The 24,226-nt window shown below is 41.8% G+C and overlaps 1 protein-coding gene across 1 annotated transcript in view; it reads right to left on the reverse strand.

Annotated features, from left to right (window-relative positions):
- Positions 1-24,226, reverse strand: part of UNC80 (unc-80 subunit of NALCN channel complex) — a 131,610-nt gene that overhangs the window by 57,380 nt on the left and 50,004 nt on the right. The window contains exons 25-35 of the mRNA XM_088668750.1: positions 20,764-20,897; positions 19,353-19,518; positions 13,232-13,435; positions 11,739-11,839; positions 10,490-10,687; positions 10,030-10,137; positions 8,103-8,241; positions 7,099-7,280; positions 5,984-6,115; positions 2,503-2,689; positions 1,353-1,484 (exon numbers count right to left, since the gene is read on the reverse strand). Of these exons, the coding sequence (XP_088524876.1) occupies positions 1,353-1,484; positions 2,503-2,689; positions 5,984-6,115; positions 7,099-7,280; positions 8,103-8,241; positions 10,030-10,137; positions 10,490-10,687; positions 11,739-11,839; positions 13,232-13,435; positions 19,353-19,518; positions 20,764-20,897 (1,683 nt within the window). The remainder of the gene's footprint in view (positions 1-1,352; positions 1,485-2,502; positions 2,690-5,983; positions 6,116-7,098; positions 7,281-8,102; positions 8,242-10,029; positions 10,138-10,489; positions 10,688-11,738; positions 11,840-13,231; positions 13,436-19,352; positions 19,519-20,763; positions 20,898-24,226) is intronic.

The raw sequence follows: 24,226 nt of genomic DNA on the forward strand, positions 1-24,226 counted from the left end.
ACTTTTCACCGAAACCGCTTGGCCAATAGCACTGAAATTTGGACACAACATCACATGCGAATGTCCAAAGGACCTTAGAAAGTTACCTAAGACAGATGTCACACCTGCGCCAGGTAAAACAAACAATGTGTTCCAGAACACAAAACTCACCCAAAAGTGCATGTTGGGGAAAAGAATGGAGAAGCAGCGTCTCCATTGACTGCAGACAATCGGTGACATCGCAAAATTCCACAGTAACCATCTGAAAACAGGCCTTTTGCAGCAACAAGGCCCAGCATTGCCCCGCAGACTGAATAGGCTGCAGCACTGCCCAGCTGAGAGAACTGACTAGGCCGCACCATTGCCCAGCCGGGAAAACTGACAAGGCTGCAGCATTGCCCAGCCGGGAGAACTGACTAGGCCGCACCATTGCCTAGCCGGGAAAACTGACTAGGCCGCACCATTGCCCAGCCGGGAAAACTGACTGGGCAGCAGGCAACAACAAACTAAATATGGGCCTTTTACAGGGCTGTGCCTTTGGGTAAGATAAATGTGTCGGGGCGGGGTAGGGGGGTTTCACATAACATGCGTGGGTAGGGGAGTCTGGGTTGGGACAGGGCAAAATTTTACAGAACACGCGTATTGGGGGGAATGATTATATGCAAAATGAAGGGGGACTCTGAAGGTGAGGGGACTCTGAAGGAGGACTCTGAAGGTCCATTTAATAGAAAAAGGTCCATTTAACACAAAAAGCCACAGCAACGCGTGGCAGGGCCAGCTAGTTATACATAAATATAATTGAAGCTTGTCACTCCTTCAACTGAAATTATATACAGTACCTTAGATACCTGGAGGAGCATGATCTGCTATACAGACCTGCCATTGTGTTAAGATCCATGAGAGAAGCCCTCATGGTAAGATACCCTACTACATAGTAAACTGAGGGAGGGCCTTCTCGGTGATGGTGCATCAATTATGGAATTCCCTTCCCTCTGAAATGCAGCTGGTTCTGACTCCTGTGAGGCTTAGGCACCAGTTAAAGAATCACTCTTTTGCTTTGGCATTTGCAGGATATTTGGGCTTGTTTGTTTTTATTATTTTAGTTTCCCCCCGACTGTTGAGAGTAATGTAATATATTGATTCCTCCTGCCGTATTACATACCGTACTACATTTTATGTAAGCCACCCTGAGACTGTTATCACAATACACAATGGGTTTTAAATTAAATAAAAATAAATGAAATCCCTGATTCAAGCTATAAGCAAAGCCAAATAGACAAAGCAGCTCCACCAGGCTCTTCTCTCCCATCAACTGTCACCTGACAGCAGCCATTCCATCAAGAAGGTCAATATCCAGTCTTAAACTGCATTACCTTCAGCACTGACTGCTGAACGCACCGACCAAACTGATCCACGGCGGAAGGAGTAGTTCCTGTGAGATGTGCTGGAGGTGCAGGATGGACTCACAGAGAGACGGCGGGACGCCAGGTTGGAAACTTCTTCTACTGACAAAACAAATAGAAGATGTAAATTTTGGTTTCTAAATCTCAAGTCCTATGCTGGTCTACTGTAATGAGCTATCACAGCAGTGAAAAACTCAAGTCAGATTTTTATTCCAAGTTGTTAACAATTGGTAGCTAACTGAATGCTTTTTAAACAACCAGACTGCTGGGAGGAGCACAGAGAGAAGAAACACCATGGTCCACCTATAGCAGCAAAACCAGATGCATTCATCTGCCTTCATCTTCATTTCGTATCAGTCTCCAAAGCAGGCACTGTAACTCTCCAAAGGTTTGACTTCAACCCCGGAGATAAATGGATGCCAGCTGGCAACAACAGCCAGGTGGTTCCCAATCCAGATGAAGATTGTGCTGTGGAGGACAGTTCTGATCCAGATTGGGGGTTGGGCGTGGCTTCTATCTGCTTCAGGAGGAAACTCCCATTGTCACAATCTTCCATATAACACCCCCTCAGTCCCCAAACAACTAAATCTGAGCTTCTCCTTTCATCTTTTGGGGTTATGCAGTTTGTTGGAGTGTAAATCCTGCCAAGGCTGCCAGAGGACCTTGCTGCCAACCCTGAATATTTAAAGACTATTGTCATATGCTAGTTACTGACAAACACTTTCCCCGCCCCATTTTTAATCAGCAAGGGCTGTTATTGACTAAATTAAGAGAGAGAGAAATACCAAGAATAGCTACATCAATCCTGTTTAAATTAATATAAGGAAATGAGGACTGTTCAAGTCTTCTTGTGCTCATTTCACAACAAACCTTGAAAAAGCCCTCAGTCTTTTGTGGTTACTTCAACAGGTGACAATGTTAATAAATTGTGCTCAAAGCAACTAAGTGCTGCTGCTGTTAATCACCAACTAAATCAACACTCGCTCCCTTGTAACCTCGAGTTATCTCTACTGCAATAAAATCATGAGCAATTTATGAAGATTATATTACATCCCCAGTACATCTGCCTTATCAGGCTCCAAGTCTCATCAGACTTATCACTCCTTTGTCTAGAGCGCACCTTCCTCTTCCTGCTCCACGTTTGAGGAACAGCTGGGCTCATAGCAAGCTTCCTGGGTGATGGGGATGGCCGTGATCAGACTAGCTTCTCGGCCCAGACGTTTTTTCTCTTCTTCCTGCTGCAGATTCTTGAGAATATGTTCTGCTCGCTGATGAGAACGTGACACTGCCCGGGCTGAAAATGACTTCTGTAAGCAAACAATTGGGCAGGGGGCAGGATATGTGAATTAGTTTGCTTGGGTTTTATTCAGCACATTTTCTATCTATCTATCATCCATCCATCCACCCACATTCTGCAGTTTATGAGTATTCTGATTAAGTTTATAATCAACAGAATTCAACATGGACATAATTTACTAACAACCTAAATAAACTATGGAAACATCCTAAGGGATTTATTAATAGAGACTGCGTAAATCAGAAATGTAGCCAGTTCACACTATGTCCACTACATGTGGTGTATTACTACAATCTAATGCAACTTTACATGGAAGTAGGCACCATGGTACAGTGGTACCTCTGGTTAAGAACTTAATTCGTTCCGGAGGTCCGTTCTTAACCTGAAACTTTTTCTTAACCTGAAGCACCACTTTAGCTAATGGGGCCTCCTGCTGCTGCCGCGCTGCCGGAGCACAATTTCTGTTCTCATCCTGAAGCAAAGTTCGTAACCTGAGGTACTATTTCTGGGTTAGCAGAGTTTGAAACCTGAAGCGTTTGTAGCCTGAAGCATTTGTAACCCGAGGTACCACTGTATCTACATATATAAAAATGTTCCCACTGCGTGCATGGATGTAACACCCTTCCACTGTAACTGCTGAACCAAATTGCATCAAATTAGGACAAAGCGTACCTTGCCCATCAGGGAGGGATCTGGCATAATTTTTTTTCCAAAAAAGCACACCTTTCATACCTAAAATAATGATTACACACACACAAAAGTGGCACCCAAATTACACACCACCAGCAGAAGCTCTGAAGACTCCAGCAGCATCCAATAGAAAGGCAGATCACGCGCTGTCACCAGCAAAAGCTCTTAAGGGTGGTGCCAAATAATGATGTCATCAACCGAGCAACTGAAACCACCAAGGCGGCCATTACCAGACAACCCACAGAGTCAGGCCGGGGCCAAGGAATTGAGATACCGGGTGGAGGCCTCGGCTCGCATTTAAATACTAGCCCAAGCCAAGGCCGACAGACTAGGCCTTGCCTCTACTTTAAAGCCTACAAACTAAGCCTCTGCTCTACTTTACAAACTAGGCCTTGGCTCTACTTTACAGCCCACAGACTAGGCCTTGGCTCTAATTTACAGCCTACAGACTAGGCCTCGACTCTACTTCACAGAGTAGGCCTCGCTTCTACTTTACAGCCTACAGACTAGGCCTCGGCTCCACTTTACAGACTAGGCCTCAGCTCTACAACCCTTTAAATACTATCCCAAATGGAGCCCTGGGTGGGCGGGTTGGGGGAGGAGGGGCCCAAATAGGTCATGGGCTGATGTAGGGTGGGGGGAGCCACAAGGTGGGGGGGCGAGCTACCTCATGGGTCGCTACAGGATGGGAGTAAACACAGGGTTGAGACACAACCACGGGGGCGGGGGAACACATAGTCCAGGGGGAAACAGACACATCCTCCCCCTTTCCTGGGAAACATTAACCCTGAGCATAGCTGTCAAGTTTTCCATTTTCTTGTGAGGAAGCCTATTCAGCATAAGGGAATTTACCTTTTTTAAAAAGGGAGAACTTGACAGCTATGACCCTGAGTCAGGCACAGCAGCGCGTCATGGATCGTCACAGGGTGGGGGCAGCCACAGGGATAACCCACAGAAACGCGTGGGAGGGTCAACTAGTTGGTTTATAAATCACAACACTGGTGCCTGCATTGCACGCAGAAACTCTGTACAGTGGTACCTCTACTTACGAATTTAATGCGTTCCGAACGTACATTCGTAAGTTAAAAAAAATTGGAAGTCGAATCCCATAGGAATGCATTGAGAGAAAAAATTTGTAAGTAGAAGCAACCCTATCTAAAAATTCGTAAGTAGAAAAAATCCTATCTAAACCGCATCCAAGATGGCGGACGGAGCTCCATTCGTAAGTAGAAACATTCGTAAGTAGAGTTATTCATAAGTAGAGGTACCACTGTATTGTCTTCAGTGATTGTTTGTTATGGGGTGGTTCAACTAGTACTTGTGAATGGCGCTTGCTGTCAAAGAGAGGTTCCAGGCTCAATTCAAGGTGAAGGTACTTCCTCCTATAAAGCCCTCTAGAGCATTTTATCTCCATATGAGACCACACACTGACTGAAATCACCAAGGAATCCCCCCCCCCAAATGGGAAGCCCCCCAAATGGTTGTCAAAACAGAGGAAGGTTCTAGTCCCTTGGAATTCAGTTTGAAGTGAGGTCTGATACAGACTAAGCCTAAAATATGTTTTTTTTAATAAAAAAAATGAGAACATGTCAAACCCGTCCACTTTCCCTCACTGAGTACTGTATTTTTCTGTGTATAAGACTATATTTCCCCACAATATTTTATGTTTAAAATTGAGGGTCATCTTATACATGGAATGTTGCAATTATTTATTTCTTAATTTTGGGCTCAAAAAATAGGGGTTGTCTTATACATGGGGACATCTAATACACGGAAAAATATGATAATTGCTTTGTCTCCCCTCACTCTCGGATATTCATGGGAAGACCACAGATTTTCTCAAATACCTTTGCTTTTCTGAACAACATCAGAAGATTTTGGGTGTTTATCCTCATGAAAAAGTAGTTTTGCAAACTAATGAACATTATAGCAGCAGGCTACCTCAAGTGGTTTACCATGTACATGGGTATATTACATGGGTCTATCTGGGTTAACAGACACCCACAAAGATGTGCATTCTGATGCAGATGTGGCCTCTGCTTTTTCAATGCTGCTTGTGCAATACTTTACATATATAGACACCCCGCTTGGAGTGGAACTTTCTCATGGAGAGAGAATTGTATGGAATTGGACATCTGGAGACTGCTGTAAACGTAAAATATTTTTATTTAGACAAATTTTTATTGATGAGCTCCATCCCTTTTTAGTAAAAGCATTTCTTGAATTCAATGTATTTGTATTTTGTCCTTGACTTGGTCTTTTTATCCAGGATAAAAAAGCTGCTATAATATGTATTTATGGCTGTGTTACTAATATAAGATCCCTAGAGCTATTTGTTTGCTTTTCTCCAACACTATTAATATTGTTGATACAATAATATTATTAATAATAATAATTCATGTCTTGAGAGCATCATTAAAATGATTTTAAAAACCCACATCCCACCATATTATTTTTCATGTGTTATGAAATGTACCAAAAATATATATCAAAGACACTTCCTAAGGAGTTATTTGGGTGCCTTTTATCTCTTGTTTTGCGACCGTCTCACTCTTCCCACAAGCAGCATCTCATTCAAAAAATAAGGCCGACTTCAAGAAGATTTTTTACTTACGGATTGATCTTCGTTAATTGGGTCTTGTACGCTCCCACTACACTGTGGAACCCATGGAGGGTCGAACATGGGGACGGATGGCATTCCCAGAACTGGGGATGGGAGTGTGAAGTTAATGCTAGGTGGAGGAATCTAGAAAAACAGATTAAGACATCAAAATGGGGGAGAAAGAGACTCACATAACCAAAAGCTGTGCTTCCTTAGAAACAAATCCCTTCTATCTATACTAAATATTTCCTGTTTCAGGAATGAGGAAATGTTCCAGAGTCCAAATATGATAGGCCATTTAATTCCATCCATGGGATAAAGATGGAATTATAAGTTTCATTATGAAAACAAGAAGCGAAAACTAATGATTCTTTAAAGTAACCTATTGTTATGAAAGGTATTTGATTTATTAATTTTTAGAAGAAAATAATCCCATATTTTTCCCTGCGTAGGATGTCAGCCTCACATAAGCAACATGTTTAACTCGAATTAATGCATGAATGGATTAAGACCCATAGAGCTAGCCGTCCTGCCAGGTTTAGCTAGGTCACACTCCCTCACCTTGGGAGGAAGGGTTACAAAGCATATTCTGTCACTCTGTGGGGCCAGCGCAGTGTCAAAGCCACCTATACCTACAACAATAGGGGGGAAAGCTTTAGGGGGGAAGATCCACTCTAGTATCACACCAAAGGCCTATCTAGTCTAGCATTCTGTTTTCACAGAAGTTAACATGGCTTAATAACCTCCTAGCTCCCAGAAAGCTGGATATAAGATGTGAGTATGTTTCATATCTTCTTACATTTGTCTGCTACTCCCAATAAATCAGATGTGGTACAAGGAATGGGATAACTTGTGCTGTCACATGACCTTAATCCATGGTCAATTTATTGCTGCAGAATGTTTCAGACTCCTTAAAGACGTCAGCAGTGTTAATTATAGTTATATTATAAAAGGAGTCTCATATTCTCCCCATGGCATCTTCATACATTTTAATTTCTATTTTATTTTACTGTATGTTGTATGGAAAGTTTAAACAAAACCAACAACAACAAATAACAGGATTTTGAAGGTGTACTCTGGTGCCACAACTCGAACACTTAATTATACCAGACAGTGTCACAATTTACCTTAAAGATTTGCTGAGCTCCTTCCTCCATCCGGGGCCAGACCTGATACCTAAATCTCCAGAGGGTGTGGAATTTAAGAATGGCATTCAACCTTTGCACTGCCTCAGGGTGATGAAATTCAGACATCAGCATATCCGATACTGCCTCTGGCACTTTCACAGCACATAGAAGGAACATGGCAGCTGCAGGAAGCAAATATTTCATGAATGGTGCGTATCTGTTTTTAACTTCGTGTGTGTGTGTGTGTGTGTGTGTGTGTGTGTGTGTGTGTATTGGTGTAAAATTATTTGTTTTTACCGGTAAATGACATACTCAAAAAGAAACAAGCAAACCTGGGAAACACCTTAATTTTAAAAAGCAGCGCTGGAGGATGTGAATAGGATCTATGCCTTTCATTGCAGCAAGAAGAGAAAGTGTGTGTGTGTGTGTGTGTGTGCTGTCTTAGTACATGTAGTAGCAGAATATCAGAATAACACAACTGTTATGGGGGGGGGATAACTACTATGGGACTCTGTACCACTGCCAAACCCGGATCACAAATATTGCATACTTGGTAAGGCAAGTTGAATTTTTCATCTTGCAAATTCCAAAAATGAGGGATGCTAAAAGGTTTTAACATTACTTGAGAATTCAAAAGATATTTTGAATAAATTAATACAATTTGCTTGGCAAGTAAAAAGTGTGTAAAACTGCAAAGAAATCATTCAAAATGTTTGGCAAGTACTTGCAGTTATATAACAGATAAGAGATATACTATATAATTATTATTTAGCATTACCTGGCATTTTCAGAATATAAAATAAAATTGTTTGGTTTTCCAAAAGCAGTTTATGTTGCTTCTTGATCAAATGTAGACTTACTATGTTGTCCAGTCACAAACATTATAGCAGAATTCCTCACATCCAAAAACATATTTTTTAAGACTTGTCACTGAAGAATTTTACAAAAATTATGTTCTGCCCACTTAAAATGGCTTGAGTGCCAGAGGAAGAGGACACTCTTACCTGCTGCCCCAGCCATGTGCTCATCCATACTGAGCAGCAGTTCCCATGCTGCAGGCTGGATGTCCCCATACATCTCTTCTGTGAGGATGGGCGCTGCCTTAATTAACAGTGACAAAGGTGCTGGAGACAAACTCATCACCTACAGAAAAGGAGATCATGTTGTACAGCAGGGCCAAAGAGCAATTAAAAGTAGTAGGACATTTATAGCCCCCAAACTTGCTTGATCCGAAGAAAATTCTGCTGAGTTCTGCGTTGACTATGTACTAGTGTTTAAGAATACAGCATTCTCCAAAAGCCCTGCTTGCACCTCATCAACCTTGTTCAACAAGACTTATGAGTGGAGATTTTTATCCCATCTGCATTTGTACTGGAACTATTTTTAATTGTTTTTATAGATGAAATCATGTGATGGTGTTTTACATTTTCCTTCTCTGTGGTTGTTAACAGCTTTATCTGTTCTATAACTGTGCATTTTATTGTTGAGGGTATGGGATGTTAGGGTAGTATCTCTAGCGGAGAACGTGTCATGCCTCCCCCTGGGGTCCCACCCTACACTCAGCTCTCACCTGTAGCTCCTAGAAGCTGTCATCATGTGACAGCGGCCACACCCTGGGAATGGCTTCAACTGGTTGGCTAAACCAGGTGAAGGTAGCTGATGGGTTTCAAGCCCTTGGTAAGTTAGGGGCTTCTGCTGCATGTGAAGACAAGCTCTGGCAGATTGAGCGGAAGTGACCAAGAGTGGGTCCAACGGTCAAGAAGGTGGTTTCTATAGAGGGAAGTGAGGGGTAGATGGGGCTTGCCAACCTGGGAAGTTATTCCATCTAGGAAAAGTGAAACTCTGATCCTAAACCTCCACTGCCTTGCGGGACATCTTTGGGGAAGAAAAGGCTAAGGAGTAAACCCTACACAAATCTGGAGTGGAGTCCCTAAGCCGGTTGGATGGCGCTTTGTACACCTCCTTCCAGGAACTCCTGTAGCCAAGCTGATGCCAAAGATTTTGCTCTGCTTTCCTATGGACCACATCAGCGAGCCAGAGAGGAAGGGTCTTGTTGTCTGAGCAGCCCAGGATCTCAATACACACTTGAGCACACTCCATTGTCTCTCGTGAGATGGATACCAATAACATTTTATCATTATAAGCTGCCCTTGGGCCTCATGGCAAAGGGTGGGTAATAAATATATAAAATCCATTGCCTAATTCAAGAATATTACATTAAACAATTTTGAGTGTATTTCTTGTCCAGAGGACCAGGGATAGAGGTATGCACATGTTTCTTTGTTCTTTATAAGACGACTGGGCGTATAAGACGACCCCCAACTTTTCCAGTTAATATATAGAGTTTGGGATATACTCGCTGTATAAGAAATACGACCCGGCGTATAAGACGACCCCCGACTTTTGAGAAGATTTTCCTGAGTTAATAAGTAGTCTTATACGCAGGAATATACAGTAGTTTATAAAGAACAAAGAAACATGTGCATACCTATATTATAATAATTTATTATTTATACCCCGCCCAGCTAAATCTACCTGGTTCCAGTACACCAGCACAGGAAGAAAATACTTGCATTTTTTAGTCTTGCAAGAATGACCTAAGCTAGCAGTTCCCAAATTTTACCAACCATGGACCACTTGAAAACTGCTGAAGATCTTGGTGGACCATTTAATGATTCTGCCCCCAGCCTGTCTGTTGTAAAAATTATAATGCACTGTGTGTTTTAAATTGTATTTTAATTGCTTCTTTCATTTCTTATATTGTATTTCATTGCATCACAAATTTAATTCCATAAAATTTAATTTCTGAAGGGTTCCTCACAGACATGACGTGGGCCACCCAAATCAAGGGGGCACATACAGTATTAAAGACAAAAAATAATGATGTTCCATTAGCTAGTCTGTCAGTCCTGTAGGTGACACACTCATTACCTGATGCCTGATGTATTTCAGCATTACAGAGTCCTTTTTTCCTTCAAGGTTGGAATCTGTCACTCTCTTCTTCAAGGAGGGTGTTCTCAGGCATGACTTGTCTGAACACTGAAAGAGAATTGGAGGGGGAAAATGCTCTAAAAATGTTTTTAGAGGCCACCTTACTTGTGGGGGAAAATTGATCTCACAAGGTGCCTATTACTAACACACACACATATTATGAAGCTTTCCCTTTGGTTCTCAGAACATGAGTGACATGACTTCTGAGAATGAGATAAGCTGAAATACCCTCCCTTTTCTGCAACCTGATCTCACATCCAAATATCATGCTACTACAAATAGGCCAGCATGTTAAGAAAAGCTGAGAAATGCCCATGCAATAGTTCAATATGCATTAGGTAGCTGAGTTAACTGAAATAAATGTTTGTGTAACCAAGAAGTATTTTGTCAGCTTGCTTACCTCTTTCTGTTTTTTGCTCCTAGCCACATTGTTTAGTAAGTTATTCTCTTTGAGTGAATCCACAGTGTCTCCATACAGGAGTTTGATGGCTCGGACAAGGCGTGCACAAGAGCGACTATGATGGAGGTAACAGTGAGGGTGGCAGTAGTCAATGTGGGTGCAAATGAAACTCTGCTGGTTGCATAGCAGTATCATCACCTGGAACAAAAAGTATGCCCAGAGATTTCAGTAGAGATACAGGGCTATGTTTGTATCAAGAAAAGACCACAAAGAAAATACTGAATATCTCTAGCTATAAATTAATTTATCAGTGAAAAGCAAAATAAGCTCAGCTTAGAATTCAATGTGTGGGTAAAACACTATTATTTAATGAATGAAAAACTTATGGGACTTTGATTTGTTGCGGACTTACATCTGGTCATGAGGTCTGGAATGACTTAATTTTACCTTTTTTCACTTTGGGCTTCCTCAACCTCGGCCCTCCAGATGTTTTTGGCCTACACTACAACTCCCATGATCCCTAGCTAGCAGGCCAGTGGTAAGGGATGCTGGGAACTGTAGACTCAAAACATCTGGAGAGCCGAGGTTGAGGAAGCCTGGTTTACACTTTCCTAAAGTGATGCCTTAACTTGTCTTAATGGGAATTTGGGCAGCGGAGTGGGGAGCAAACACTGGAGTAGCTGGGGGAGGGGGTCACCATGTTCAGTTTCTGTTAATTGGTTAATTGGTTCTCATGGGAAACTTACAGATTCTTGCTTCACACAATTAATTCAAAGCAGTATCAATTTACTCTTGGCAGAAAGACAAGGTCTGCCTGACCTGGAAACTACGCTCTGATTGGTTAACGACCAGCACTGAACTCTGTTATCTAGGAATGCTAGCACAGTTGATTCTTGTTAGGTGTTAGGAGTAGAAGTGCTGTGTATATGGTTGGAGAGAGAGAGACAGAAAGGATTTATTTTGCTTTGCTTTGTATGCAGAAACTCTGCTGCTTTTATTTTCTTTTAATAAATCCTGTAAATAGTTATTCTGCGTCTAGCCGACTAGTCATTTCCACCTCAACTAGCTTCTGTGCTGTACAGGAAAACTCTGCTACGTTTGGGCTAAAGCCACTAGAGCTATGCCTGACACTTCAAAATTCTAAGACACCATTCAGATTAAAAACATAGAACTCTGCCCTGATGATCAGCTGTGAGTTCTGTGTGCAACAAGCTGAGATTCTAGAACTTCGCCAGTGATCCCTACTTACATGCAGCCAAGACATATTCCGGTGATAGTTCTCTTCGGTGCCTGTGCTGCTTAGCACTTCAGGTTCTATACTGGGTTCGCTTGCACTCCAAGGGCTTCCTTCTTCAAAAGAAAAAAGACACACACAAGTAGTTTGGTTTTTTCCATACTTCCCGTGTTGTTGTTTTTTAAATCTACGGTATATGCTTGTAATCCAGGCCAGTTTCTTAATGTTACATGTCCTAAAGGGTCCCCGAAATGACATGCCATTAGCATACCAGCCTAATGAGCTGAACACTGAGGAAGTAACATTGGCTATTCTCAAGAAATGGCAGACATTTCCCCTTACTCTCACTCCCAACCCAACCTTCTCCTATGGCCCCGATTATCCCCTGGGCTGGAAATTACAAGCATAATTCATAACAGCCATTAAAAGAACAACTTTTCTGGAAGAGGGGAGGGTTAAGTAAAGAGAAGGAGAATTCTTGCATCGTCAAGATGCTGCAAAATCGTTGGTTTCAGTGATCTGCATTGACTGGGCTCTGTGGTTAAAAAAACAACACCAAATGTACAGTCCTGTAGCGGCAGCACTTTTGCTATAGCTACTGCTGCCGCATACAGGCTAGAAGCCCTGTGAGGTCCCATCAAAGGACTCTAAAATGCCTGGGAATGAAAGGGGGAAAAATCCTGACAAAAGCTAGAGGACAAAGGCAGGGGGAGGGCTCTCTCTGACCCCAGAGTTTCCTGGATGTATTTATTGCCAAATGGGCCTTCCAATTTGCCAGACCTTTAGCACAAAATCTGAGTATTGGAGATTGTAACATTAGGATTGACTCTTCCCTGCCCTTTCTTTAAATGAATATGTAGCTGGCTGAACTCAAATTTCCCCGTGGAAGAAAAGAGCATGGGCAATGCCACTGAGACCAGAAGGGTAAAGGAGGTTCAGGTGCAGGATTTATCTGTTCCTGACTTTTCTGTATGTGAAATCTTTGGGAACTAATATTTTGGAGATTCACGACCACACATATATTTATATCTCATACGCAGCATAATATATACATATTGTATATATAGCTATATGCACAGTACATAATATTGAGATATGTATATATATGTATATATATATATAAAATACCACAGCTATTATATATGCCATATAGATATATAATATATGGTATTTATATATATACCTTTCTAAGCATGGCATGCATTGGGTTGGCAGTCAGGAAAATGCCTGTATAGTGAGCCCATGCACCAAACATTTAGATTTTTAAAACTTAGCATCCTTTGAGTGGAACAGATCTGACTACCTAGTGTACCAATGGCAGAACTCATGCCATGTATTTAAATCATGCAAAAAGTGTGAACTTCTCCTTACTTCAGCTGAGATAACTGGAGGGTCTGCCTAGCCTACAAGCCCTTTCCCTACTTCCCTAGACCTGCTTGAGTTGCTTCCAGGCTCAAGACGCTGCCTCATCATCCCGCTCCCTTTTTAGCCCAGCTCATCTATGTTACCTATGTCAGTGACAGTGTCCCTGCTGTGGGACAGCTGCAGCTCCTCATTCTCAGACTCTGAGTCCTGACGTGATAACTTGGTGCTCTTTAGGCTGCCGGCCCGGCGAATGCTGGACAGGGAACCCCCTTTCTTCACCCGGAAACTGCGGGTTCCTTTAATCTGGAGCAAGCGGGAGCCTCCTATCCTGATCTTCCTGCTGGGAACTGTATTAAAAGAATAAGAAAGGACTTTTTCCCCCTTAGGTTTCCCCATTTAAAAATTATAATTGTATTTTAAATATATATAGAGAGAGATAGTTATATTCCTACCCCTCCATCCCTCCCCATCCTGCATTGCAGAGCCTTTCCTTCTCTCAAGGAAGACCGGCAAGAGGCTCCCTCCAAAGCCAAGGCCAATGCAGCTCTATTAATCATCCAGTAAGGGATACCTTGGCAAAGATGTGACATATTTCTTGCCTGTTATTAATTATTATCCATCAATTCAGCCATTAGTATCATGCAAATGCTGTGTAAGAGGCACTTGGAAATGCCATAGCCAAACAACCAAAGGTACAATTTGTGCTCTGCCCCCCCCTCCCTCAAAAAAGCCAAGTTTTATTCCAGAATAATATGACGAGACACAACTTCTATCCTCCTGTGTTTGCCAGGATCTACACCGGGCATGGCCAAACTTGGCCCTCCAGCTGTTTTGGGACTACAACTCCCTTCATCCCTAGCTAACTGGACCAGTGGTCAGGGGTGATGGGAATTGTAGTCCCAAAACAGCTGGAGGGCCAAGTTTGGCCATGCCTGATCTACACCAGGCATCCCCAAACTTTGGCCCTCCAGATGTTTTGGACAACAATTCCCATCTTCCCCAACCACTAGTCCTGTTAGCTAGGGATCATGGGAGTTGTAGGCCAAAACATCTGGAGGGCCACAGTTTGGGGATGCCTGATCTACACCATTGCATCTACATCCATTGCTGGCTACCAATGACTGAGTTGTAGGCAAGGTGCCAGGGGCAAACCTATCCTCCTGCTAGCAGAAGGTTGTTTAAACCTTGTTATAGAATCAGTGTTCAATCATGCAGCATTCATGATTGTAAATAGGCAGCCTGCTTTCTGAAGCTAAAAGCCTACTTTGCTTGCCCAGTTTGGGTATTACCTTTAAACAGATCGCTGTTTTTGTATATTAAACTTCACCATAAACTTCATCAGAATTCTACAGAAAAAGCAATAACATGTAGTCCAGCTCCTTTCAGCAGCTTTCAGGCATTAAATACATCTGTGGATGCTGAGGTTTTGTTTTTTAAATGAGCACGAAGATATGGAATGGTTTGAAGCACCAGTCATTTACACATTGTTTTCCACTCAGCTTTAAGGCAGTACATGACATTACGCAAGTCCAAATGTTGCAACACTTAACTGAACATCTACTTAAGATGAACATACTGCACAGGTGCAATGCAGATAAATGATAGCTGTCACTTTTTGAGCAGGGGCAGGCCATAGAAATGTGCAGTGGTGAGAAGAGATATGTCTAAATTCAACCAAAATTGGGTTTGGGAGTAACCTTCTGATTTCTAGACACACTGACACTTTGCCATGTTGAATGCACAGTTCTGTTCAGAGGCGTTCCAGACTCTAGCATTATTGGTCTTAGTTATGTTTTGCACTTAACTGTGTTTACATTTTAGAGCTACCACAATTAGGGGAGTATTTTTGAATGACTTGGAAACAGGTCATGTGATACACTGCCAAAGAGATAATCACATTTGTCTGCTGCAGTCAAAACAACAAAGAATTTTGAGCAGTGCCTTAAAAAACTAAAATATTTATTATGGACCATAGTCCTCATCTGATGCATGAAGTAAAGAGGACTTGATACTCCTAAAAATGTCATGTCTGGTTGATAAGGTTTTTGTACCAATGACTTTGTTAGGCTTTAAGAAACTATAAGGCAGAAGTCTTTATTGTTTTGTGACGGACTGGAGGCTAAAATCCAGTTTGCTTGATGGTTAGTGCTGGTTAAGATCTCCTGTAATGAAAAACTATTTCTAGGACACATGTTAACAACAAGAACAACAGCAGCATCCTGCAGACACTAATATGAGGAATGCAAAACAAACTGAGTAAAACTTATATTCCTCTGTATCCTGATTGGAATGTAAAATGCTCCAATGGCTTTATAATTTGCATTGCACTCACTAACAACCTTACAAAATATGTCACTGTTACTCCTATTTATCCAGACCAAAACAATAACAATTTAAAAAATGGGAGCGAGAGTATGACATGCAATGTCATCTATTGACTCAGTCCTGCGAAGCTGTGCAAGATTTATACTAGCTTAATGGTCATGACTTCCCCCAAATAATCTACAATAGACAACACAGTGGTAGTAAAGTACACGGCTTAGTTCACAATAAAAATATATATTTTCAATACTACTAATTCGCCAAAACTAGTATATCTACATCAAGACCCACCTTTCAGTGACTGTATAAACATAGCTTTTACATAGTTTTAAAAACACACCTTGGTTGCCCAATCAATGAAAAGTTATTATCACACAAGTGGGGTGAATGTTGTGTGAAAGGAAGAAACAGGTTAATGGTTTTCAAAGTGATTTGAAGCCTGTCCTTGTCACTGCAGATGAGAAAAATCAGATAACAGATTTTAGCTGAACAATAACAAGAGATGCCTTTGTCAAGATCTGCAAATGTTGTTACCTTTAAGTTTCAGAAAAGAATAATTTAACAATTGAATATGTTCATCATAGTCCATTCCAAAGTGTCATAAAGCATCTTACTACGTAACAATCTACCATCTGCAATCTAGTCTTACAGACAGAAATCCCTTGTGCCACAAGAAAATCAATTCTGAACAGGTTTTTTATACGGGGCTGCATTTTAGCAATTGTTAAGCAACACATTAAAGCTCCTTTTATTGAGAGCATGATTGTATTACATTCTGATGTGTATTTACTGAACTGATCTATTTCACTGAATTTACATTACTGTATATACATTTTTATTGTTACTGTCTATTCTTATGTTGCCTTGTTGGGTAATTTTAGTAAAAAAAAAAGGCAATCAATAATAAATTCATAACTAAACAATGTGAACAGCTGTGCTAGAAAGAGAAAAATTCAATACTAAAATGATGGGAAAGGTAGATTCTAAAAATCTGGCTGCATTTCCAGAATCACATACACAGAAAGTGTTGTGATGCCTTCAAGGGAATTAGTGGCTAGTACTGAACTGAATGAGTTTCTCCTAGCTCACATCAGCTACTCCCCCAGAATCATGAAGAAGTTCCACTTATTTCTGAGGAAATCCAAATCCTGCTCCTTCCCTTCCATGTATTTTTTTCTCCAGCTCAGATTAAAACCTGAGCTGGAAAAAAATTCAGAGGCTATGAAACTCATCTCAAAGTAGAGTATTGCAAACCTCCAGAAACTCATACAAGTCACTACTACTGATACAGTCTCTAAGACATCAAATTAGCCTATGCTCTGGTCCCAAATTCAAGCATGGGCTTCTCTAACAAAAAAGAAGAAGAAAGGGGGTGGGAGAAAATCACAAGTAGCTTGATTATGAAAGACAACTGGCTGGCTCCTCAGAAAACCATTACAAGTCTGGGCTGGAAAAATGATTTGACTAGGTACAAATCTCCCCACCCCTCTCTCAGGCTAGTAAAAGAAATAATCTTGGACTGAACTGTGTTGCTTTTGCGATATGAACTCACATGATGTGACTATGTCCAAACACCTGCAATGCTATGCCATGCCACATATAATTTGCATACTGAATTTGCACTGTTGCTCCATATGGCTTTACACATGGTATCTTCATAGAGAGCCGCGTGAGAACCACTGATACGGATAATAAATACACCAAAAAGGTTCCATAGCACACCTATTGTTCAAAGAGACTATTAGAAAGATAGGTGTGTATGCTACTCATCCATGCAAGTCATCTTCAAGTACATCTGAAAACATGAAAGAGACTCATAGGAATTTGCAAATAATAATGTAAAAAGCACAGAGATACTATACCACTGATGCAGCTCAATGTAGCTATATTTAGAATATTTAATTATATCTTTAAATAAATTGGTGTTATGCAGATTCTGAAAAACCTGTAATGTATGCAAATACCATAATGCAAGAAGCACCTGGGGTTCTTTTACTTGATTTGATTGGGGATCTGTAATGATGATAGGATATCAACAGTATCTACTAACATGAAAGATAGATAAAACATATAGTATGTAATTCTGCCGAGAGAAGATGACTTCACGGAGATTAGAATCCAATTTCCTATGTAAATCAGAAGCGAATCACAGGAAAATTGATGCTTTCAATCAATTTACAATGAACAGACTTGTGACAAAAAAACAAATAAATAAGAGAAATTCATTGCTCACTGCCATAAAACAGGATCTCTCTGTTGGTTTAAAAAAAGCTATTCTGGCAAAGCCAACAGCTTAACTGTGCCAGTTCAGAGGCAAAGAGACCAGAGACACATCTCCATGGCCACAGTTGTATGGAGGAAGTAATGTCTGGACCAGGATGACCATGCTCGTCAAGCACTGCTTCCTGGTGATCTGCCCAAATGCAACAGGTATTAAATGGGTTTCCGTGTTTACACAAACCACTATTAGGCAATGGTGCTTCATCAGCATGGTAGTGCTGAGTCTGGTGTTACTACTCCAGGCAACCACACTCGTGGAGAGTTTTAGAATATTTGAACCTGCCCTAGTGATGGTATTAAGCATTAACTTGAAAGTGTACACTACTTAAGTACTTAGGTAAAGGGACCCCTGACCATTAGGTCCAGTCGTGACCGACTCTGGGGTTGCGGCGCTCGTCTTGCATTATTGGCCGAGGCAGCCGGCGTACAGTTTCCGGGTCATGTGGCCAGCATGACTAAGCCGCTTCTGGCGAACCAGAGCAGAACATGGAAACGCTGTTTACCTTCCTGCTTGGAGTGGTACCTATTTATTTACTTGCACTTTGACGTGCTTTCGAACTGCTAGGTGGGCAGGAGCTGGGACCGAGCAACGGGAGTTCACCCCGTCACGGGGATTTGAACTGCCAACCTTCTGATCGGCAAGCCCTAGGCTCAGTGGTTTAACCCACAGCGCCACCCGCGTCCCACTTAAGTACTTACTTCCACCTAAATACGTTGAGAACTGTAGGGTGGGATTGTACAACTTGTGAGTTAATAAGCTGAGCAAACCCTACACACCTTATGTGGAGGTCCACAGGGGTTTGATAAACTCCTGTTTCTGCAATTCCCAAGGCAGGTTTATCAAGCCCTTGGGTAGGGGCAGGGGCAGTGTCACCATATATAGTTCAAGGGCTGCATCTGGTTTCATGCATTGTGAAGTCCTGTGCTGAGGGGTTTAGGACTGAGTTATATACTTCTAAGTGGGGTTCTGCTATCTTGGAAGGACAGAAATCATGGCAGGGATGACTGGAAGCAATAGGTAGGAACAAATTATAGCTGCCTCGTTATCTTGTGCACCAGACATCTGTCATATACAGAAGTTTATGGAAGAGACAGGATGTTTGGAAACCAGGTTTTCAAACAGATTTTAGCTAGGAAGGGTGATTTGCCAGGTACTTGCTGGAGGCTCAAGAAAGCAGCCAAATAATATAGTCAGAGTCTCCAAAGACTTACGAGTTCTTCATGGCATCATACAGCAAAGCCTGCTGCTCCTTTGAAATCCCTAATTTCTACATTGTGGAACTTCAAAAAAGAAAACAGCTTGCTGTCTCAATATTCTATGCTACATCTCATACCCTGAACTATTACCTATTGTCCAAAATAGTGTTGTATAAGTAACTGTTAATTGTATTTTGTATTGCAACACTTGAACCAAGAGGCTGTTTTTGTGTGTGCGCGCACATGTGCATGAAATGGCATTACAATGATAAACACTCTGCTGCCTTTAGCAACCACAGTGAGTTATGCCTTCACACATCACACATATTTTGGGGCTAGTGATGGTTCAGCCTTGTGGCGCCATAGCTTCCTGCTTCTTAAAACAATTTCGAAAGTTAGGACATAGAAATCCAGCGCTAAACAATAGGCCTGAAGAAAATTTTGAAGCTTTAGTAAGCAACAAACCTTTCTTCTCTTCACAACCTGTGTCAGATTTCAGGGTATGACTGCTGCTGTGCAAGGAATCTTTTGAATCTTCATTTTCATCCAGAACCCCAGCAAAGCTGATCTTCCTCTCATACCTGTGCCGATCCATCTCAGGGTCCAAACGCAACCTGCAACTCTCCAGGTCCTAAAACATCACATGAACCACAGAAGCACGTGAATATCATGGGTACCAAGTTTTATTTTAACATTAAGGAAAAGACCATTAAACTCAATCAGAAAGGTTGTTTTCTCCATTTGTGTCCTCTAACCCCTCACTTGTTTCATCAAGGAGCTTAGAGCAGTGCACATAGGGACATCTCAATTTTACCCTGGTAGTAACCACAAAAAATAGGTTAAGTTGACAATGTATTCTATTGCCACCTACATATAATTTTACTTGATACTGTTTTTATTAAATGTTGCTTATGCAACGTTGCATTGCTTTTCACATGTTTATTGTAAGTCGCTGTTGTGATCACTTGCCCCGCAAGTCAGAGTAGAAACTAACAAAATGATGATAATAATGATGGTGATGATGGCTGGCCAGTGTTAGCCAGTGAGTTTTACATCGTGGCAGAGATTTGAATCCAGGTTTCCCTAGCTCCAAGTACATACAGGTCTCCTACACCACACTAATCAGGGCTGGCCCAGGACATTTTGCTGCTAGAGGCAAAGAAGAAAATGCTGCCCCTCCAGTCCTCTGCTTCCTCCGCTTCCGCTGAACCACCCACCCGCCATGTGGGTGAGAGAGTCCGTTCCCATGTCATGAATTGTCAGGGATTGGCTGGATGAGGAAAAGTGGGGGCAGCCAGTGGTCCAAGAGGCACCTGTGGGGTAAGGGGACTTTGAGCTAGGTTCAGACTGGTGACAGAGAGGAATCATCAGCAGTGTGTGATGGTGAAGGGGAGAGTCTTGAGGTAGGTAGCCACAGGCACTGATAGAAAAGGAGAAGGAGCTGTGTCTCTTGCTCTGCAGTACAGTATGTACTGTACTGACTCACCTCATTCCCCTCCCCCACTCTCAGCACAAGAATGAAGAGTCCAGAAAAAGCTGAAACAGTTAAGAAAAGCTGAGTCACAAGGAAAAATGCATGGAGGGAGGATGAATAGGGGACGGAAGGGGCAGGAACTTTAGCTTCTGCAACTGATCTGTTTATCTGATGGAAGTGCTGGGTGCTAACTCCTTGTGCCTGGAGTTCAGCGACTGAGGAGGGAGCACAAGGGCTTCTGCCTCTTGGATTTCTGTGACTGTCCAGGCTTGTGTGTATGTTTGTTTCTGGCCGGTGACCTTGCAGGTGACCTTGGAAGTATGCTCTCCCTGAGCACATGGTCTGAGGGGGCGGGGCTTCTTCCCAGATTGTCTCCAAATTAAATTCCTGCCTTTTGCTCACCACAAGAGGCTCCGGCCGCGGCCTGGGCATGTAGGGAAAGGTCTCTCGAAGGAATGTGGTGATCTCCAGGAGGAGTTGACATGCTGCCATCTTCAGTGCAAAAGGACAGCAACATTTGGTGGGGTTCACAGTACCTAAGAAGTGACATTTATATATAGATTGATTTTTATTAAAAAATAGCACTAGGAAAAATACAGATCTAAAAACAGATGGACATCACCACACATGGTACACAATACAAGCTGCATATGGAACCCTATGGCCTCCTTGCACTATTTTTCTATTTTTACTAACAATCTCATTTGCAGTTATTGCCAGGTAGCATTGGCCATTCAACAACAGGATTTCAGTGGTCTCAAAATCAAACTGTTTTATGAATACTGATGTTGAAATGCATACACTTAGTCTTAGACCCTGCTCACCTCTACTTTCAGGTCAGGCCTAGAAATGTTACACTTGTTGCACATTTTTCTCAGAGCTGTTCTTTTGCTTATTTTAACCAAAAATATCATTTGGAGACTCACAGTTTGAGCAGAGGACTGTCACAACTGTCACACCATGGGCCATACATGAGAGTGGGCTCTAGCACGTCACCATAGGACCTTCAAGTCAAGCTTCAGGTTTGTCTCACCTCTGTCCATGACAGATTTAGCCAGTTAGTTCAACTCAATCGATGAAATTAAGCTCCAACCCCCAAATTAGATCTCAGTGCCTTTTAGGGTTTCTAGGTCCAGGTCCTGAGAGGACCACTTTGCACACAGCTGATATTATCCATGGGCATTTTGTGAGCTTCCTCCCAGTTTAGGCTGACCTATTCTTCCAGTTTTGTATCTAACACTGGCTTCTTCTGCTCTGGCTTCTCCACCTGCCTGCCTTCAGATTTATATACAGGTGTCCCTCTACTTATGCAGGGGTTGCGTTCTGGGCCCCTGCACACATAAGCGAAAATCGCATGTGGGGAGCACCCTCTAAAATGCCTCTAAATGCCAATTTCCCCCCTGCTTTCCAGCTCTCTTGCCACACAACTCTCTTCTACTATAATTGAAATTCTGGGGCCAGCTGGAGGATGCATGGAAAAGCAGCTACTGCTCAAACGATCTTTCCACCAAAAGGAAACCTTTCCCTTCCTTAGCATATGCAACTACAGAGCCACTAACTTCTTCAGCCCTTTTTCATGAAGCTTGAAATATGCAGGAATGCATGCTCACACACAAGAGAGACACCATAGAGCTACAGTCCTTCTACACCCCTCCATTGTTGCTGCCTTCTCTAAACAGTAGTTCTTCCGAGGGACAATTTATAAACATGAAAGTATGTCTATAAATATTTTTTTCTCAAACTGTCACTGTGAAACTAATAATCCCATTGTCTCTCTAGAAAGTCTAATAGAACATGAAGACACAACAGGCATTTGCAGAGAGAGGGAGGGGCAATTCTCTACACACAGCTATCATAATCAAATTATGTCATGCATTGCGGCACTTGGGGAGGAAAGAATTAGAAGTATTGAGGAAGGGATGTCAAATTCTGGAGGCCCACACCTCTCTGACTTAGATATCCCACTTTGTTCTCTATGTTCACTCATAAAGAAGCGGTCATGCAGCTAAACGTACCTATTCCCATTAAATACCTCCAATTTTACTCCATGTAGACAGCAACCTGAACAATGTTTGCAATGTGAGGGTGAAGATAAAGACCCCTCTACATATCCTCCTGCTCTAAGCTTCAAACTATGTCTATGTAAAGAGTGAAGACAGCACCTGGCTCCATTAATTACATATTTTAACTAGGATTCTAACCCAAATATTTATACTAGCGTTCCTCCATAGCTTTTTACTAATCTGTTCTTAGAACATTGCAATTGTAGAACAAAGCCAACAAACTTACAAAAAGCTCTAACGGATTACATGCTTTTTGGAAAACAGTAGCGCGCACACACACACACACAGGATGTTTGGAGAGGATATTGTACTGAGCATCAGTGTAAACTGCACTCTATATTGGCATGAGGTCTTGTCATGTTCTGCATATCCATTTTGCTTTTAAAAACTTCCTGCCTTCATAAAGAATATGTACTATTGTAACACTGCATTGTACAATGTCCTAGTATACTGATTCCCAGTTTTTAATGCAACGGACACATGAACATTTGATTAGATTACACTAACCTAATTTCCAGTTAGCTTTGGTTCTGGTGTGTAAATATTACGGGAATGGAGATGAATACTATCTTATATCTGGAAGGCTATCTCATCCACATAATTTATAGCATTAAGGCTCCACTTATAGTTATTAAAATGACTTATTGTCTCAGTTAAGAACTAATAGTTTCTGCAGATCTGTCATAAGTTTGTGATAGTCGTGGCTTCTAAGGGAGCACTTGTAATGATTTGGACACAACAGAAGAAACTGACTAAAAATCTCAGCAGGTTCCCTTCAGGATCAGGATCTTTGTATGTAATTAATTAAATAAATACTTATTTGCCCACTTTCACTATCTATGGACTTCATCAGGCATCCCCAAACTGCGGCCCTTCAGATGTTTTGGCCTACAACTCCCATGAACCCTAGCTAACAGGATCAGTGGTCAGGGAAGATGGGAATTGTAATCCAAAACATCTGGAGGGCCAAAGTTTGGGGATGCCTGGACTACATACATAAAACATGACCAGTGTTTTTGAATGGAGGACCATTAAAACAACCTGGCAAACAGTCACCCAAAAGCTAACAGAGTTCAAACAATTTTATTCATGGTTGGTCAATTCAGTTCAAGGAGAACCACATCCAGAAGCAGAGTTGGACATATGAAGCTGCCTCCTATTGAGTAAGGTCATTGGTCTATCTAGACCACTACTGTCCAACTGGTCCCCTGAGGGGTCGGGAATCTAAGATCCTCCAGATATTGTTGAACTGCATCTCCCACCATCCCTGGCCATTGCCATGCAAAATGGGGCTGATGGAAGCTGGTCTCCCATCCCTGATGTACTCTGATTGGCAGCAGCTCTCCAAGTTCTCAGGCATAAAAAATGCATTTCCAAGCATTGCCATATGAAATTATTGTAAATGTTGATGCCAGAAAGGAACATCAGACCTTCTTCATGCAACTAATGTGTAGCACCATCAGAGATGGGAAAATCTGTCTCTCTTTTTCTCACTTTTCCAGTAACAAGCTCGGTTCATCTTAATTCCACTGCAGTTTGTGGATCCTCCCCCCAAAGTCCTCATGAAACTGCACCAGCACATTAGTGCAAATTTCTCCAAGCACACACATATTTCTATGCAACTTCCCCATAAATAATACTTTTTATGTTATATGCATTTTTAGGCACACTTTACCCTGGCATATGTATTTCTGTACTGACAACTTGGCTTTTTATTGCGAAATTAAGAGAAGTGCGAATCTTGGAAGTTGCCTGTGTTTTGGTTCACATATTATTTTGGGAACTACAAATTAAGGAAAATA

Source organism: Zootoca vivipara, chromosome 1 (genome assembly GCF_965207765.1).
Source record: "Zootoca vivipara chromosome 1, rZooViv2.hap1.1, whole genome shotgun sequence".
In the NCBI taxonomy this organism is placed as follows: domain Eukaryota; kingdom Metazoa; phylum Chordata; class Lepidosauria; order Squamata; family Lacertidae; genus Zootoca; species Zootoca vivipara.